Source organism: Neltuma alba, unplaced genomic scaffold (genome assembly GCF_004799145.2).
Source record: "Neltuma alba isolate B1F8T4 unplaced genomic scaffold, ASM479914v2 tig00013599_pilon, whole genome shotgun sequence".
Taxonomy (NCBI): domain Eukaryota; kingdom Viridiplantae; phylum Streptophyta; class Magnoliopsida; order Fabales; family Fabaceae; genus Neltuma; species Neltuma alba.
The window spans coordinates 1-17,583 of NW_021637794.1; the positions used below are offsets into that span (position 1 = coordinate 1).

Sequence of the window (17,583 nt, forward strand, 5' to 3'; positions counted from 1 at the left end):
TGATTATGTTCTTATTACAGCTTGTGATCGTTTTTTTTTTCAAATAAGGTACCGCAATGTTTTCTCATGGTCCGTGGATTTGATGGTCGATTAGGATATGACAATAAATAAATACAAAAAAAAAATTATTAAATTTATTTGTTAATAAATTTTTTTTCTATACAATTAATTATTTTTTTAGTATCAATATTTATCACAAATATATATTTGATCCTATGATGTCATGTGTTTAATACTTATTATATCATAACTAAAAAATATATAATATTTCACATGAATATCACAACTCTTGGAATCCAATAATATATGTTAATTCCTCAATAGAAGGGGTCAAACAATTTGTTTTTGAACGGCGAAAGTGAGAATTGAATGTTTGCACTTTTGGATTAAAATTTAGACTCTAAAAGATGTATTTGTACCTTAGTATCAAGATTTGTGTTCCTTGTCCTTTAGAACTTGGATACGCGGTGTTACCTCCAGTGATTAATATAAAATTAGTTAAATATTTATTTTAGTTCTAAATATAATATATTAATTCATTTTATTTTTTATATTTATTCATCTTTTTTCAGGATAGTCATAATGATTACACATGTTAAAGGTTTTTACGAATGGGGAATTCTAATACATATTATTATTAAGAGTGTTTTAGGAAAAACAGCGTTTATTTTATTATAAATAATTAACTTAATTATTTTTTTAATATTTTTAAATAATCAACTAATTCTCATATTTATAACAGATAATATGATAATACAAAACACATTTATTTTTTATATTTATTCACCCTTTTTCACGGTAGTCATAATGATTATACATGTTAAAGGTTTTTATGAATGGGGAATTCTATTGAACATTATTATCAAAAATGTTTTAGGAAAAACACCGTCTGTTTATTATAATAACTAACTTAATTAATTTTTTAATATTTTTAAATTAATCAACTAATTTTTATATTAAAGATAAGTAATATAATAGTACAAAACATATTTTTCCTCTTTTTTTCCCTTTGAAAAAGAATGTTTTGGGCATAATTCTAAGCCCGATCGATAGTAGGAATAAATAGTTTATTTAAATGTGAAGACAGCAGGGGGAGGAGGCATTCTCTAAATAATTTTTATATCTTTCCAGTGTATGTATTATTTTCTCTTTTTAAATAAATTATTTTTCTTGACTTTTTATATTTTCTTTCAGTCACAACACAGATGATACGGCAATTCAAAAAGAGGATCTAATACCATTTTCTCCAACTAAAGTGACGGGGTGGCCCACTGCAATTGTCATAGCCTAAGGAAAGTATTCTTCTTCTTCCCTTCTAGTTGGCAACCCCAAGATTTTATATGCCTAACTCCAGTTTCACGCTTTGATTTTTTTTCCCCCACTGACTTTTGTGTTACTCAATGTTGTTATGATGAGAAGATAAGATTTCTTGCTAAATAAAGTGTTAATGGCTAAAATAGTGCATAATTTTATTTATTAGAGTAGGGTGAAAATATAATAATAAAATATTTCATCACAGCACTGAACACCATGAATTTTTTAATACTACCTCCGGTCCTAATTATAAGACCCAGTTGACTAATTTGAGGAGATTAAGGAAGTAAGTTAAGTTAGTTATTTGTAATAAATAAGTGTTGTCATTCCTAAAATATCCTTGCTAATTAAATGTATTAGCTAGAATTATCATTATTAGAAGGACTATCTTGGAAAAAAAATGCATAAATATGAGAGACAAAATGGATTGGGGTCTTATATTAAGGACCGGAGGTAGTACAAAATTACACATGAAGTTCTTAAACGGTACAAAATATTATGATCGTTAAGTCAACTAATGTTACCTGTTTAGCATACAATTTGACTAAAAAAAAGGTATAAAAATGTACATGAAGTTTCCCAAATAATATGAAAATATACATAAAATGTTCATCGCTCGTGACATTTTTACATCATTTTAAAAACTTTATGTATGTTTTTGTACTATTTTTTTGACCTACATATTTGGTAAATTGTCAATTTTAGTTAACTCAATGGCCATGATATTTTTGCGCCATTTTAAAATTTTTATGTACATTTTTATACTCCAGCCTTATGAAGAAATATTTTATAAGTAGATTTGCAATTTTATACTACCTCCAATTTTTAACATAAGAGTTAGTTTGATTTTTAATTTAGTCCTAAATATAAAATCTCAATTTACTCTGTCTCTTATATTTATCTATTTTTTTCAAGATAGTCCTTATAAAAATTACACGTGTTAAATATTTCATCACATGGTAGTTCTAGCTAAGAATAACTAATTTAACAAATTTCTTTAATCTACTCAAATTAATTAACTAACTTTTATATTAAGGACTGGAAGTAGTACTATATAAAAATATATATAAATGTTAAAGTAATTTTATCTACACAAAAAGTAAAAAGAAAAAAGAAAGCATATTCTAAGATCTCTCAATCCAAACATGGCAAGGTGCAAATCTTGACAATACTTTTTGACAAGTGAAAAGGAGTCCATACCGGAAAAAGTGAAAAGAGTCACGAGCTCTATTTGTTTAATATTATTGAGCAGTATTTTTAAAGGCAAAAATCACAAAAAAGATTTTAAAAATAAAAAATTTATAAATAAAGACCTATTATAGTATTAGTATTAGTTTTGACAATAATTAATAAACAAATAACAATAATTTTTATGAATGAGTCTCTCTATGTAATTTTTTTTATTTTTGATGTCTTTTTTGTGGTTTTTTCTTTTTAAAATACACAAACACTAGTACCTTTTAGAAATGTTAATTCTATTACAAATTTTGAATACTCTTGTACGGCTACAATATGGCCCCGCTACTGACGCTAATAAATTTTCGGGAAATTTCAAAAAAAAAAAAAAGCAATTATTATTTCCTAATTTAGGCACCTAAAAGTTAAAAATGACAAAGAAAAAAGCGGTGCATAATCTGATATTTTGCAAATATAATGAAATGACTAAAATGCTCTTGTATTAGATTTGAAAAAATATATATATATCAAACTTGTCATTACCAGTACATTCTTTTTTATTGGTTGTTTAACATTTGTCATTCTCAATTCACAATTTATAAAAAATAATTTATTGTTGCCAACACATTTCTTGTTATTTGTATAATTTGGTATTTTGCAAATATAATGAAATGACTAAAACGCTCTTGTATTAGATTTGAAAAAAAAAATTATCAAACTTGTCATTATCAGTACATTCTTTGTTATTAGCTATTCAACACTTGTCATTACCAATTCATAATTTATAAAAAATATTTTGTTGTTGTCAACACATTTCTTGTCATTTGCTTCAACACTTGTTATTGCCAATTCTAAACTTGTTAATAAACTTTTTTGATATAAAGATGTTTTAGTTATTTAACTACATTTGCAAAATACCAGATCAAACACCATTTCATTTTCTTTTTGTCATTTTCAACTATTAGGTTCCTGATTTAGAATATCATATTTTCCAACTTATGGCCTAATATAAATATCAATTATCTCAATCTTTGAATTACAAAAATACCCTTATCCTCATCTTCCTCCTGAGCTGGAAACACAGAAAAAGTTGACTTCTTACATGGTCAAAGATAAATACTCTAATTTAAAGTTTAGGGAGCTATTGATTAATTAAAAAAAAAAAGTGTCTAGGAAGTTATTTATGCAATTTTTTTATAAAAAAAACTGCAAACACAAAACAAAACCTGTGTTTCAAGTAGAGATGTTCAAATAGTCTCATACCGGTCCCAATCACTTCGGGACAAGACGGGATGGGACAAACAAATTTTCAAGACGGGACGAGACAGGACACGGGACAGGGTTGTCTCATCCCAGGGTATATGATAAAAAAATTGTGAATGTAACGTAGTTCAAATGAAAAACAGATATGCCTTGAGTTACTATTATTTCAGCCATTCCTCCAGATCTCCCTCTCAGCCTTTCGCATCTCCAGCCTCTATCATCATTTGTCAAGACCGCGCTCCTTCTCGCCAGCTTGTGACTCTCCCCACCGGTGATCGTTGTAGCAAGTCCCTCTTGGCTCTCGACCTGGTTTAATAATCTCCTTCACTTTGCTCAATCGTCACCAGAATCAGATATTTAGTTGACTCCATCTCCCTGCCTCCGTTCGCTGGTCTCCCCCCCACCCGCCCGCCGTCATGTGAAGCTTATGCCTTCTTACGGCTTTGCTAGTCTGCTGTCTAGTCTCTGATTGCATTGCTGTGACTCCCCTATCTCTCCCCACAATGGCCAGCTCTAGTTACTCCTCGTGAGCCCGTCACCGTTACTTCTTGCCTTCGCTCTGAACTATCCCCAATTCTTCTCGCCTTCGCCTGACCTGAATTTCATCTGCGAGGCTTGCAGGTAAACCGTTTGTCTCTGTTCAAGTCACATGCCATGGGTCTTGTGTTTTGTGCTTTGGCTAATTAATTAGCATGGAGTGGTAGCTTCTAGAATTGATTTGATTTGATACATTTGCGGGGAATCCAATTAGAAATTTAGAACATGGACTATGCTTTTAGTTTTTAATTTTGTTGGCTGCAGAATTCGAAGTGGGCCAATTTGTTACCATAAAAGTAATATTAAGTCCATTAAATCAAAGGCTCAAAATAGTTTTCAACAAAGCCAAAAAAAAAAACCAAGAAGAAATTTTAAAACAGGCCCAATAAAAAAATAAAGGCCCAAAACTGAAAGGGGCAAAGAAAAAAGAGGTACGGGACAGGACACAGGACACGGGACAAAAGTCTTGTCTCGCCCTTGTTCACCAGGACAGGACCGAGATGGGCCTGTTCCGGTCCCATGAACACCTCTAGTTTCAAGTCTGAAATCACTGGATTTTTCTGTTTCATTCTTTTTTAAAATGAACATCAGGTGTTATATGCAATTTGGGATGTGTCACCCTCTCCAATACTAAATATTTCAATTTTATTTGCCTTACAAATTTATAATTTTTATCTAAATAATCATATTGAGTGCATATATTAAACAAGGCCTTTAATTAATAAAAATACTTTAAATGCAAATAATCAAATGAAGTGTTTTAGAAAAATCAAGACATGTTTATTATAAATGATTAATTTAATTATTTTTTAATATTTATAATTTAGTTAACCAACCTTGCATTTAGAATAGAGGTGACCCTTCTACCATCACACACTCACCACACAAACTTTCTTGTAAAAAGAAAAAAACTCTCCACACAACTTTTTATTCCATGGTTCTGTATATTAATCATAAATTGTAGTTGTCACATGGCTCTAGCCAGATATATAACTTCAAGGTCAAAAACAAAAGTCCGATGTAACCTTCGCACTCGTGTAGCATAGATTGAAAATGGATGGTCTGAATATAATGTTGTTTTGATTTTTAATTTATAGGTCGAATATTTTTTTAGCAGAAACAGAGAATAAAATGAAAATAACTTTAACTATTATTTTTTTTTCTTAATCATTTACTCGTCTGATCCTCTTTATAAGTCACTTCTAATAGGTTTGACACATACCAAGAGAAACCTTAAATTTCATTAACTCTCATTTAGAATTCAACAATTTTTTAATTTTATCTTTATTTAATATATATTATACCTCATGTAAACAAAGCTAATATAATAATAAATAAAGGGTAAAATTAGACATCCATATAAAAATTTTCTCTCAATACTTTATAAATAGAATTAAAAATAATTTTCTCTCTTTGTCTTATAAATAGAATCAAAGAAGTATGTTTTTATAAGTACTACTTCAAAACAATTAGTCCAAGCCAATGTGCAAGAATGTACATTGAAAAAAAAAAAAAACTACGCGCCCATTCCCAAATACCATATAGTAGGTACGTAAAGATAATAAATGGATATTGAAATGAAATTATAGTAGTTAATAGAATAAATAATAAAAGATAACTTGATTTTTACACGGTAATTATTTTTCAGGAAGTTTTGTTAAGAGTGGAAAATCTGAGTAAACAAATGAGAACTCACCAACGTCCTTGCTTTGACAGCTTGCAAAAATGGACGGACGGAGCCAAAAACTACAAAACAGGGAGAGAGATGACGTCATTGAAAAACACGTGCGGGCGCGTGGGAAGGGAACGACCCTCTTCTCTTGGGTCCTGGGCTCTTGGCGCCTTCAGGCGGCGGAGAAAGCGCTGGTTCCCATCAGGCAATGATCAACGCACGCACCCGCGTTCGAGCGCGTGAATATAATCTTAGGGCTTGCGTGGCGAGTTCTTCCGGCATGTTCCTGCAGCGCTGGGAGCTCATGTTCGCTCTCTTTTTGGGCCCGGCCGCCTCCAACCCCCATTTCGACTTTTTGTTTTTTCTTTGTGCCCAAAAAATCATTTATTTAATTCGTATAATTTTAACTTAATTATCACCGCGTTGCTAAATTATTTTTCGTAATTTATTTTGATTAAAATTTAAATCCTACATTTTAATGTGGCGTAAGTCAATCTTTATAATTTCAGTCATTTAAAATCTTAAAATTCTAAAATATAAAGACAACATGTTAAATACTACCTCCAGTCCTTAATATAAGAGCTGGTTTGATTTTTGTTTTAGTCCTAAATATAAGATCACAATCCATTTTGTTTCTCATATTTATGTATTTTTTTCCAAGATAACCCTTCTAACAATAATAGTTTTAGCGAATACATTTGATTAGTAAGGATATTTTTAGGAAAGACAACACATATTTATTACAAATAACTAACTTAACTTCTTTTCTTAATCTTCTTAAATTAGTCAACTAGTTCTTATAAATAGGACCAGAGATAGTATTTATCTATTTTTCTCTCAAGGTAGTATTTGTAATAATGATAGTTCTGGCTAATATACTTAATTAGTAAAGATATTTTTAAAAAAACACTACCTATTTATTACAAATAACTAACTTAACTATTTTTCTTAATGCATTCAAATTACTCAACTAGTTCTTATATTAGTAGTAGTTAAAATATAAGGATTGAATTGTATTCAATGTCAAGTTTCAACCAATTAAAAATTATTCATCCGATCCTTAATATAAGATCTTTTTAACTAATTTGATTAGATTAAGAAAGTTAGATAACTTAGTTAATTATAAGAAATATAATATATATTTTTCTAAAATACTATAATCATCTTTCTTAATATCCCTCTCTCACCACTTACTTGATTACAGTTGAAAAAGTATTTATAGGGATAATTTTAAAAAAATTCATAAATATGATAAATGAGTTTTATATTTATAATTAAAATTAACATAATAATTAGGTCTTATGTTAAAGATAAGAAGAGTATTTAGATTGAGTTGCTGTTAAAATTAAGGATTGAGTTCTGAGTCAATTATATAGATTGAGGCTTCATTAAGTTAAGATTAAAGGAAAAAACTACGAGCGGTTACTTGTTACCTTTTTTCCCGCCAAAACCTTGATGGTTTGTCCAGCACTGTGACTCAATGAGCCCAAGACTATTCGTCAATGGACCCATACAAGGTCCTCGTTTCAATGAAATTAAAAAAGAAAAAAAAAGTTCGTATTGTACCCAAAAAAAAGTGCGGATATTTTACTTAATATTTTTACCTTTGTTGTTTTTTTCCAACTAATATTTAGTGTTCATTAATCCTTGGTTTTATTTTATTTTATTTTATTTTTTTAGAATGTCGCATTAAATACGTTATTTTAATTGTATATGTTCAAGAATAGAATGATGATATAGAGTCTCAAGAAGATACATGCGTGTGTGTGCTTTTTAAAGAAATGCAAACAAAGACTCCAATATCACAATTTATAATATAAGATCTTTTTGTGATTATCACCCTCAGATGTTAGGTTTCTTAACTATCTGCGAAAAAAAAAAGTTCTTAATTATCAATTTTTTTATTGGCTTTGGTCGGTATGACACAAAAGAATTACTACCTCCGATTCTTAATATAAGAGCTTATTTGATTTTTATTTTGGTTCTGAATATAAGACACAAGTCCACTTTGTCTTTATATTTTTTTTTTCAAGGTAATTCTTATAATAATGGTAGTTCTAACCAATATATTATCTTGGGTCCTTAATATAAGACATTGTCTAACTTTTATTTTAGTTTTAAATATAAGATCCAAATTCATTTTGTCTCTCATATTTATATATTTTTTTCCAAAATAGTCCTTCTACCAATGATAGTTCTAGCCAGTACACTTGATTAGCAAGGATATTTTGGAAAATACAACATCTATTTAGGACAAATAACTAACTCAACTTACTTTCCTAATCTTCCCAAATTAGTCAACTAGCTCTTATAATTGGGACCGGAGATAGTACTTCATTAGCTAGGATATTTTAAAAAAGATAACACCTACTCCTTCGATCCTTAATATAAGACCCATTTAACTAATTTGATTAGATTAAGGAAGTTAGATAAGTTAGTTAATTATAAGAAAAGTGACACATTTTTCCTAAAACACTATAATTATCTTTCTTAATACCCCTCTCCCTCTTCTACTTGGTTATGGTTGAGGGAGTATCCATAGGGGTAATTTAGAGAAAATTGATAAATATGAGAAATGGGTCTTATATTTATGACCAAAACTAACTCAAGAATTAGGTCCTATATTAAGGACCGGAGGAGTATTTATTACAAATAACTAACTTAACTAATTTTCTTATTTTACTTAAATTAATCAACTAACTTTTATATTAAGGATCACAGATAGTATAATAATTGTACCATTTAGGTTTCTTAAAATCGACATTGCAAAATCTTGTTACTGTTACTATAGATATCAAACATCGTATTATAAAAATATTCTCTTCAAATAATTTTAATTTTTTAATTTTTTAATTTTGACATAAAATTTGTCAAAATCATAGTTGCATTCTTTTTATTATTATCATTATTATTTATTTTCTTTATATATTTGTCATCATTTCTTCAGGCAATAGTCCGCACGTTGTATTCTCCTGTCCTAAATATAAAATTTATTTTACAAAATGAATTTTAAATAAATAGTTTTATATTTGGGATCTAACTTGTAAATTTGCAACAGTCAGTGATCTTAGCCACAGAGATTGACCATCGAGCACTAGCTCCATGTGCCGCCATCGCTCACAGTTCTTGATAATGGGTCTTTCCCATTGAAGAAAATTTTCAAAGATTAGATCATCAAGTCGACGAGAAAATGCATGGCGTAGAATTTTTACTGCTCATTTCATCTTTTCACAATGATTAGGATTGTGTATTCTTTAATTAAAACCGAACATTTTAATGCACGTCTTTGTCACTGTGTCTTTCTCACCATATCCGTCTCTCTTTTCTATCCTATCATTTTGGTTGATGCTCATACTTAGCTGGGCCTGCCATTTGCTATGAACCTCTGGCATTAAAATTCAGATCCATTTAGGGAAATCTTAGATTGCTTTGGTATTTACATTTCTCTGAAGCATTTCCCGCGAATTCCATTGATAAAGAATTCTATCTTTTCCCTTATTTTCTATTTCTATTTGGTTTTCTGCATGATTTTCGAAGTAAGCAGCTGAAAGGCTACAACACCCAGAAATATTTTATTACTCTTCTGGGTTTTCGCTCTTAGATTCATGGGTTATTTTCAATTATTTGTTGTTTTACTTTTATCAATTCCTATTGAACTTTGTTTAGCCACCTCCCCCATCGAAGATCAAGAGAGAGATAAGATAACCCATTTACCAGGACAACCAAAAAATGTAGGATTTGCTCAGTACTCTGGTTATGTAACTGTGAACGAGCAAGCAGGGAGGGCGTTATTTTACTGGCTGATCGAGTCGCCTTCAAGTCGTGGCCCCAAGTCCAGGCCACTTGTTTTATGGCTTAATGGTGGTCCTGGATGCTCCTCTATTGCTTACGGTTTGGCTGAAGAGATTGGCCCTTTTCGAATTAGTTCTGATGGGAAGTCACTTTACATGAATCCATATGCTTGGAACAATTGTAAGAGTGAATCCCCGCTTTCTTCAAATGCCCGCTTTAAGTTTTTTTGTTTTTGTTTTTGTTTTTTTTAAATTTATAATTAAAATATGAGTGGGTGAACTTTTTCGAAATCTTTGCTTAGTGTTGAGTTTTTCTCTGCGATAAATAATAAATACTTGTATATTTTGGCATTTCAGTGGCAAATATACTTTTCATTGAGTCTCCTGCTGGTGTGGGTTTTTCATATTCCAATGAAACATCAGATCTGTACTCTGCAGGTGACCAGAGAACAGGTAATATGGTTGTAACATCTTATGAGTAAGAGTAACTCTTGCTTATGGAGGATGAATAATTCGTGCTTGTTTTACCTGATTTGGTCAGTGCCAGGTTTTATCTGATATATTTTGTGAGACTGTAATCAGGATTTTCTGACTTTGCAGCTGAAGATGCCTATACATTTCTTGTTAATTGGTTTGAAAGATTTCCTCAGTATAAGTATAGAGATTTTTACATTGCTGGAGAAAGTTATGCAGGTCCTTCTTCTATTTATATATCAATTTTTTTCTCCAAATGATTTTGTTTGTAGACTTAATAATTGAATGCTTGGTTTTTACAATTTCTGTGTAGGTCACTATGTTCCTCAGTTGGCTCAACTTGTTTACCATAAAAATAAGGGTGTCCAGAAACCAATTATAAATTTAAAGGGATTTATGGTAAGGTTGTAAGATAGATGAAAACAATGATGATCTTCTTACCTCTTTAAGTTTATGGAGAGACCACTATTTTGTTTGATAGATAAGCATCTGATGAGTGCCAATTTTCACATATCCAAGGTTGGAAACGCTGTTACTGATGATTATAACGATTATGTTGGCACATTTGAGTACTGGTGGACCCATGGTTTGATTTCGGATTCCACATATAAGATGCTTCAACTAGCATGTGACTTTGGGTCTTCCCAACATCCATCAATACAATGCATAGAGGCTCTAAGAGTTGCAGATTTAGAGCGGGGAAACATTGATCCATATAGCATTTATACACGCCCATGCAATGATACTGCATCACTCAAGCGCAGGTTGGGCGGTCGCTATGTAAGCTCTTGTCTCAACACATTTAGTATACTTGAAAACGTAGAATATGTCTACATGCAAGCCCTTACATGCTGTTGAACTTATAAATGGCAAAGATGGGTATTATAATAGTAATGCAAGCAGGAAACTAGCTTCTTACATCTGTTTTTGCAATCAAGAAGTTTCTAAAAATAAAACTACAAGTGAAACTTCCTCCAGAGGATTTTTAGGTAATCAGGTTTCTGATTTTCTGTCTCTGGAGGAAGCTCTTGGAACTAAAACTGGCGGGGAATGTCATGGAAATATGGGTATCTATTAGAATCATTAGTTTGCTGGATTTTTAAAGGCGACGATGTTCTATGGAGGGTTCTACTGCTAAATCCATGCAAGGTGGAAGCGCACATATTTTATTTCCTAAATTTTGCAATGTATAGGCTTTCAATCCTAAATCCATGCAAACAATATGCAATTATTTCTCATTTTAAGGACATAGACTCGAGCTTATTTGGGAGTTTGAAGTCACTCTCCTTTGATTATCCACTCTTCAAATTTCATTTATCCCTGTGATGCCCGTCTTCTACCATGCATCTCTTTGTTTAGATATAAAACTTCACTTGTGCTTCTAAAGATGATATATGGTAATTCCAGAACATGCGCTCACTTAATTTAGATAAGATTAGCCCTAGCTAAAGGAAATAAGAAAAGAAAAAAACAAAGAAGTAATATACTTAGATCAGAAGTCTTTTGCACGAAGTAGGTTCTGAAATCTCATGCTTAGTGTTGTAATTTTAGTGCAACTGATTTGATCTGTCCTTTAATATTCAAAATGATAATTTTTTCTATAGAGTCATTTTTTTTATAATATGAAAGATATGACATTGGTTGTTCAGTTGACTTATTTATCTTTTCTTTATGCTTACCATTGACTTCTGAGCCCAGCCATGGATGTCTCGAGCTTACGACCCTTGTACTGAGAGGTATTCAGACATGTACTTCAATCATCCTGATGTTCAGAAGGCACTCCATGCCAATGTAACTAATATCCCATATTCATGGAAAACATGCAGGTACATTAAAAACTGATGCGTGATTTTAGGTATCCTTAAGAGATCATTTCTATTAGAATTTTGACTTTAGATTTTTTTTTTTTTTTTACAGTGATATTGTTGGAAACTACTGGGCCGATTCTCCACTATCTATGCTTCCAATATATCAAGAACTCATTGGTGTTGGTCTCAAGATATGGGTATACAGGTGAACTTACCCATGTTTGCCAATTTTGTAAATCGAGTGCTACTGCTAATAACGGGTTTTGCAATTTCCTAACTTTAGGAGGAAATGATTCTAGTTTATAGCCAATTAAAAAAAATTGTTAAAATATCTGACAGAGTTTGTCTAAGCTTACTGTTCTAGAGGACTTTAGCTGGTATTCCATCGAACTTCCTCCAGAGACCCCTTTTTTTTTTGGGGGGGGGGAGGGGGCGAGGGGTGAATGGAAATAACCCTGCAGGGTTCTTGGGACCATATATCTGGTTTCTTTGTATGCCTATGGACTAAGGGCACGCTACACCAACGTGCATAGCTGGTTATATGACTGAATTTTCCTAAAGCTAAAATTGACCTGCCTAAGCCTACAAGTCCTTACAGAATTTTATAAATGCATTAATAGTATCTCCAAGTCTGCAGGCTAAAATGTGGAATTTTGCCTCTAGTCAAAATTGTAATTTCTCATGGCTTAAACATAGTGAGAATCAGGTGGACCTTGGTTGATCTTCCTTCTCACAAAGCTCTCCTATTATTCTTAGTTCTTAGGGGACTTAACTGATTGGCTGTTTCAATATATAAATATATATACACACTCTTTTGGTCCTAAATATAAGACCCTTATACTCACTACAAAAAAGGTCTTATATTTAGGACCAGAGGAGTATATCAGATCATTCTGAATGTTTTTAGACTTGCGACACACAATTTGTAATTTAGCTCACTGGGCAGCATTTCATGTTACCTATTTTAATACCCAGACCAGTCTTCGGGTTCCAGGATAGAGAACTAAGTGACGCAAGGTGGCTTCAACTGATATATATAGAACAACATCTCATCAACCTAGGATCCTACTAATTTTCCCTTAACCTTTAAGCTTGATAGAGAATGTGGAAAACTATAAATGACATGATTTATGAATTCCCACTAACCAGATGCAGTGAAATTTCACTAATCCTTCATGAATAGGTCTGTCTATTACATAGCTTTCTAACAAAACCCAGTTAGGTAGGTGCTTTTTCCCCCTTAAATGAACCATTCACATATGTGATGTTTTCTTTTCTTGGGGCCAATGATATGTAATGCTGAATAATATGTACTTTGAATTTATCCAAAAAAGATAGATGTTTCAGTTACTTCATTCTAGATTTTTCCGTCTATACCATAGTCTCCGACATTGCACTTTTATGCAGAAAATGCGACTTATTTGTGTTGTTAACAATCTATATTTTCTGTTTAAAACTGAAAAATAGCATTTTCATAATTTTGGCTGGATTTATAGCTAAGTTGATTCCTTTTGGCAGTGGAGATACGGACTCTGTGGTTCCAGTAACTGCTACTCGATATTCCATTGACGCCTTGAAACTTCCCACCATTGCTAATTGGTACCCCTGGTATGATAATGGCAAGGTCAGTCCTCTTTTCTTAGAGTAATAATTATTCGATATGAATCTTCTGGAGTTACAAAAAAGTGATTGTACATACTATATTTGAGAGAGAAAGAGAAAAGAGATGCGTAAATAGAAAGAAAGCCCATATATAGTCATATCATTTTATATCACTCTCTTCCAGAATGCATTATTGTTTAATTGTTAAAAAGTCTAATTTGTAATCCTATCCTTGTTTGATTCTGATTTTGTATTTTTGGTTTCTGATGATGGTTTTTGGTTGGCCAAAAAAAATCAATTTCCGGTACCGTTGGGATAAAGTTTTATCTTCAAACTTCAACTTTCCCATGGATAAATAATGACCTCAAGTACCGACATGCATAAATAAAATCCCATTCTAAAGATAAAAAATATTAATCATTTAGAAGATAGACCTCAATGAAAGTAGTTTTCTTTACATTTCTCTTTAGAGAACACAGAACAACCTAACTCTTATTGCTGAATATAGAGAAAACAAACTTCAAAATCTGACCTTCAGAATTTCCAGACAAATTTTCTTAGTTTCTGAAAGCTGGAATCTAATACGGCCTTGTGCTTCTACTATCTGCTGAAATTTCTTCTTCTTGGGTGAAGGTTGGTGGATGGAGCCAAGTTTATGAAGGGCTTACGTTTGTTACAGTAACAGGAGCCGGACATGAAGTTCCACTACATCGACCTCGCCAAGCATTCATTCTTTTCCGGTCATTCTTGGAGAGCAAGCCCATGCCAAGTTAAACTCAAATTGTGTCAGGTTTATTGATCATAAACCTTCAAAGTATACAACAACAACAATAATAAGCCTTATTCTACTAAGTAGGATCGGCTACATGAATCACAGAACGCCATTGTACTCTATTAACAATTATTCGGGAACAACAATTTGGTTACTGCATTATGAAGCTTGTTTATAGTTGTTGAAAATTAGCGAACATTTAAGTTAATGCTTGAAAATAACAAGCTTGTTTTATGCTACTCCTTTTGGCATTCTTGATCTGCTTGACAAAAGGACTAATTATCCAATGAGTTTATTATTTTCAGGTATTGACTTCTCTTTATTCACTAATTGTGGAGACTAAAACTATAATAGTCTCACTAATTCAAGGACCAAATTGTTAGTTCAGTGAAAACATCAAAATCATTCATATACATGGACCGGGAAGAAACACTGTAAATGCATTTCTCATAAGTTTCCTGGAAGGTTAAGGAGTTTTACTTACCGAAGGTACTTTTCCTGTGTCAAAATGTGGCATGTAGTTCTCTGAAATTGATTCTTTGTAATGCTAAGATCATTCTCTGTGAGCCTCTGACCCCTTCAATGCAGTTGAGGAGTGGGGGCTTGAAATTGATTTTTTTTTTTTTAGTTATGCAGATATACATTGAGAAAGAGAGTAATAAAAAGGAAGAAACTGTGTAAGAGCTTTATTTCTTATCTGAATTCTCATTCATCATATTTTTCTAATCTCTTTCTGATTGTGCTATATACATTTAATTTGTGAGTGCAAAGGGTTTAGACTTTGTGAGAGAAGGATGAATAGTTTGCAGGTCCTTTTATGCTGTTAATTGTACCAAGAGGGATTGCTGGTTTTCTGCTGGCATCTGCTATATCTTGTATGATTGCTGTTCTGCTGGCACATTATTGACGTGAATCTGCACTTGTAAGCTTCTAGTACTTTAGCATATGGGTGAGAGTTCTGAGAAAGATTATGTAGAATGATGATCCTGAGAATATAAGGATGTATTTGTTTGTTATTTCAAAACTTGAAAAGATTAAATTTCTTATCTAATATATTTATGATGAACAAGTTAATTTATTTTGAAAAATTTGGTTAAAAATACCTAATTGAGAAATTTATTAGTTAAAAGGACCTGATATAGATCATCTTTAATAGGTGCAACTTTTCATTAGTTGTGTGCAGCCTATCCGCAATTATATGTAAAAAAGTCTTTAAAATGAAAGTCATTTCCACATAGTTGAAGATATATTGCACATGATTAAAAAGGAGCTGTATCTATTCAAATTCAGGTCTCTTTGACCGATAAAATTTCTAAAGAGGTACTTTTGACTAATTTGCTTATTTATTTATATCTTTTAATGTTATATTTGTATTATGGAACTTTGTAGAAACTTGAAAAAGCAGAAACAAAGCAGCAATGACAGGATGCTAGCAATTTCTGCATTATTCTAGTCCGAATGGAATATTTAACACAATCTCAAATCTCAAAAGCTAAATACTACCTCTGGTCCTTGATATAAAATTCTGTTTGACTTTTATTTTGGTCTTAAATATAAGATTCTCATTCATTTTGTCTTTCATATTTATACAATTTTTTTTTCAAAATAGCCCTTCTAACAATGATAGTTCTAATTAATACACTTAATTAGCAAAGATATTTTAGAAAAGACAACACCTATTTAGGATAAATAACTAATACAACTTATTTTTTTAATCTCTTCAAATTAGTCAATTGGCTCTTATAACTAAGACCGGACGTAGTATAGTGAGACATGTTGATTGAACAACATGGTTATGGTGTAGTAAAGAAAGATGCCATGGAAGAAGAATACAAATACAGAACAGGGTAAGGCTCTTATAAAGTACTGTTAATATGAGGAGGTGAGTGGTAGAATATTTAGAAGCACTCTAAAATAGGAATTATGGTTTAGTGGAGCCGAAAAGAACTCTACACGAATATATGAGATCAGTAGATAAGAAAGTAGCCATGACATCCTATATATTCTATACCCACGCAAAGTGTATAGCCAATCCTGGTCCATATAAAATATATATAAATATATATATCGATAAAAACTTTGCTTCTTGACTAAGTTCCAAGGGGCCCATCATTCATCCTAAAGCATCATCTTCGGCAATTACCAGAAAGGCCATGAAGTTGCTTGTACTACTAAAGTTCCTTCGTAGCCAAGGCTCATTCTCAACGCACCTTTGGCCCTATTATATTTTCTTTAATTTTTAATATAAGAGCTAATTTAATATTTAATTTGATTATAAATATAAAATTTCAATTCATTTTATCTCTCATGCTTATCTGTTTTTGTTCAAAGTAATTCTTATAATAGTTGCACATATTAAATATTTTGTCAAATAGCAATTTTAACTAATACATATTATTAGCAAGAATATTCTAGAGAAGATAACGTCTATTTATTACAAATAACTAATTTAACTAATTTTTGTAATTTGCTCAAATTAGCTAATTAGTTCTTATATTAAGAATTAAATGTAGTATCATATCTTTTATATGCCCTTTGTTGCTTGCCTTTCTCTAACAAATTATATTATTTATAAATCAAAAACAGTGTAATTCATTTTTGTCAATTTCGTGTAATATAGAGGGCTCATCTTGCTTTAGTGAATAAATATTAAAAAATGCACTCATGAAAATAAAAAAACATCTCAGATATTCTTTTATCTTTTTTTTTTTTTGAAAAAAAATTCTCAAAGATATGAGTCATTTGCTTATAGTAGAATACCTCTACCTTAATATGCATATATAGTACTTTCTCTTATCCTAAATATAAGACTCATTTTGTAATGTAAATCACACTGCAAAATGGGCTTTATATTTAGGATAGAAGAGTTATTGTTAGCCACAAGACCTGGGACAATTGATACTTAGTTGGGTTCCTTCAGTATAGTTAGGTTCCTTCAGTATAGTCAGGAGTTTGATCCCTAACAATGTGTATAGAGAGAGTCTTGTAGCTAGCACTAAAACTCTTATGGGAAATTTTACAGTGCGAGGGATTAGTTGCTATGACCGACAGTAAATGCTCTAGGATCAACAAAATATATACTCCTTCGGTCCTTAATATAAGACCCATTTAACTAATTTGATTGGATTAAGAAAGTTAGGTAAGTTAGTTAATTATAAGAAATATGACACATTT

The 17,583-nt window shown here is 31.3% G+C and overlaps 1 protein-coding gene across 1 annotated transcript; it reads left to right on the forward strand.

The window, feature by feature from the left end:
• Window positions 1-9,353: 9,353 nt before the first annotated feature.
• Window positions 9,354-14,487, forward strand: LOC114738503 (serine carboxypeptidase-like 27). The gene is made up of 9 exons (XM_028926573.1): window positions 9,354-9,934; window positions 10,111-10,206; window positions 10,354-10,446; window positions 10,541-10,626; window positions 10,747-11,007; window positions 11,926-12,053; window positions 12,145-12,240; window positions 13,554-13,659; window positions 14,271-14,487. The coding sequence occupies exons 1-9, from the start codon at window positions 9,568-9,570 to the stop codon at window positions 14,409-14,411; spliced, it is 1,374 nt and encodes a 457-aa protein (XP_028782406.1). The 5' UTR covers window positions 9,354-9,567; the 3' UTR covers window positions 14,412-14,487.
• The last annotated feature ends 3,096 nt before the right edge of the window (window positions 14,488-17,583 follow it).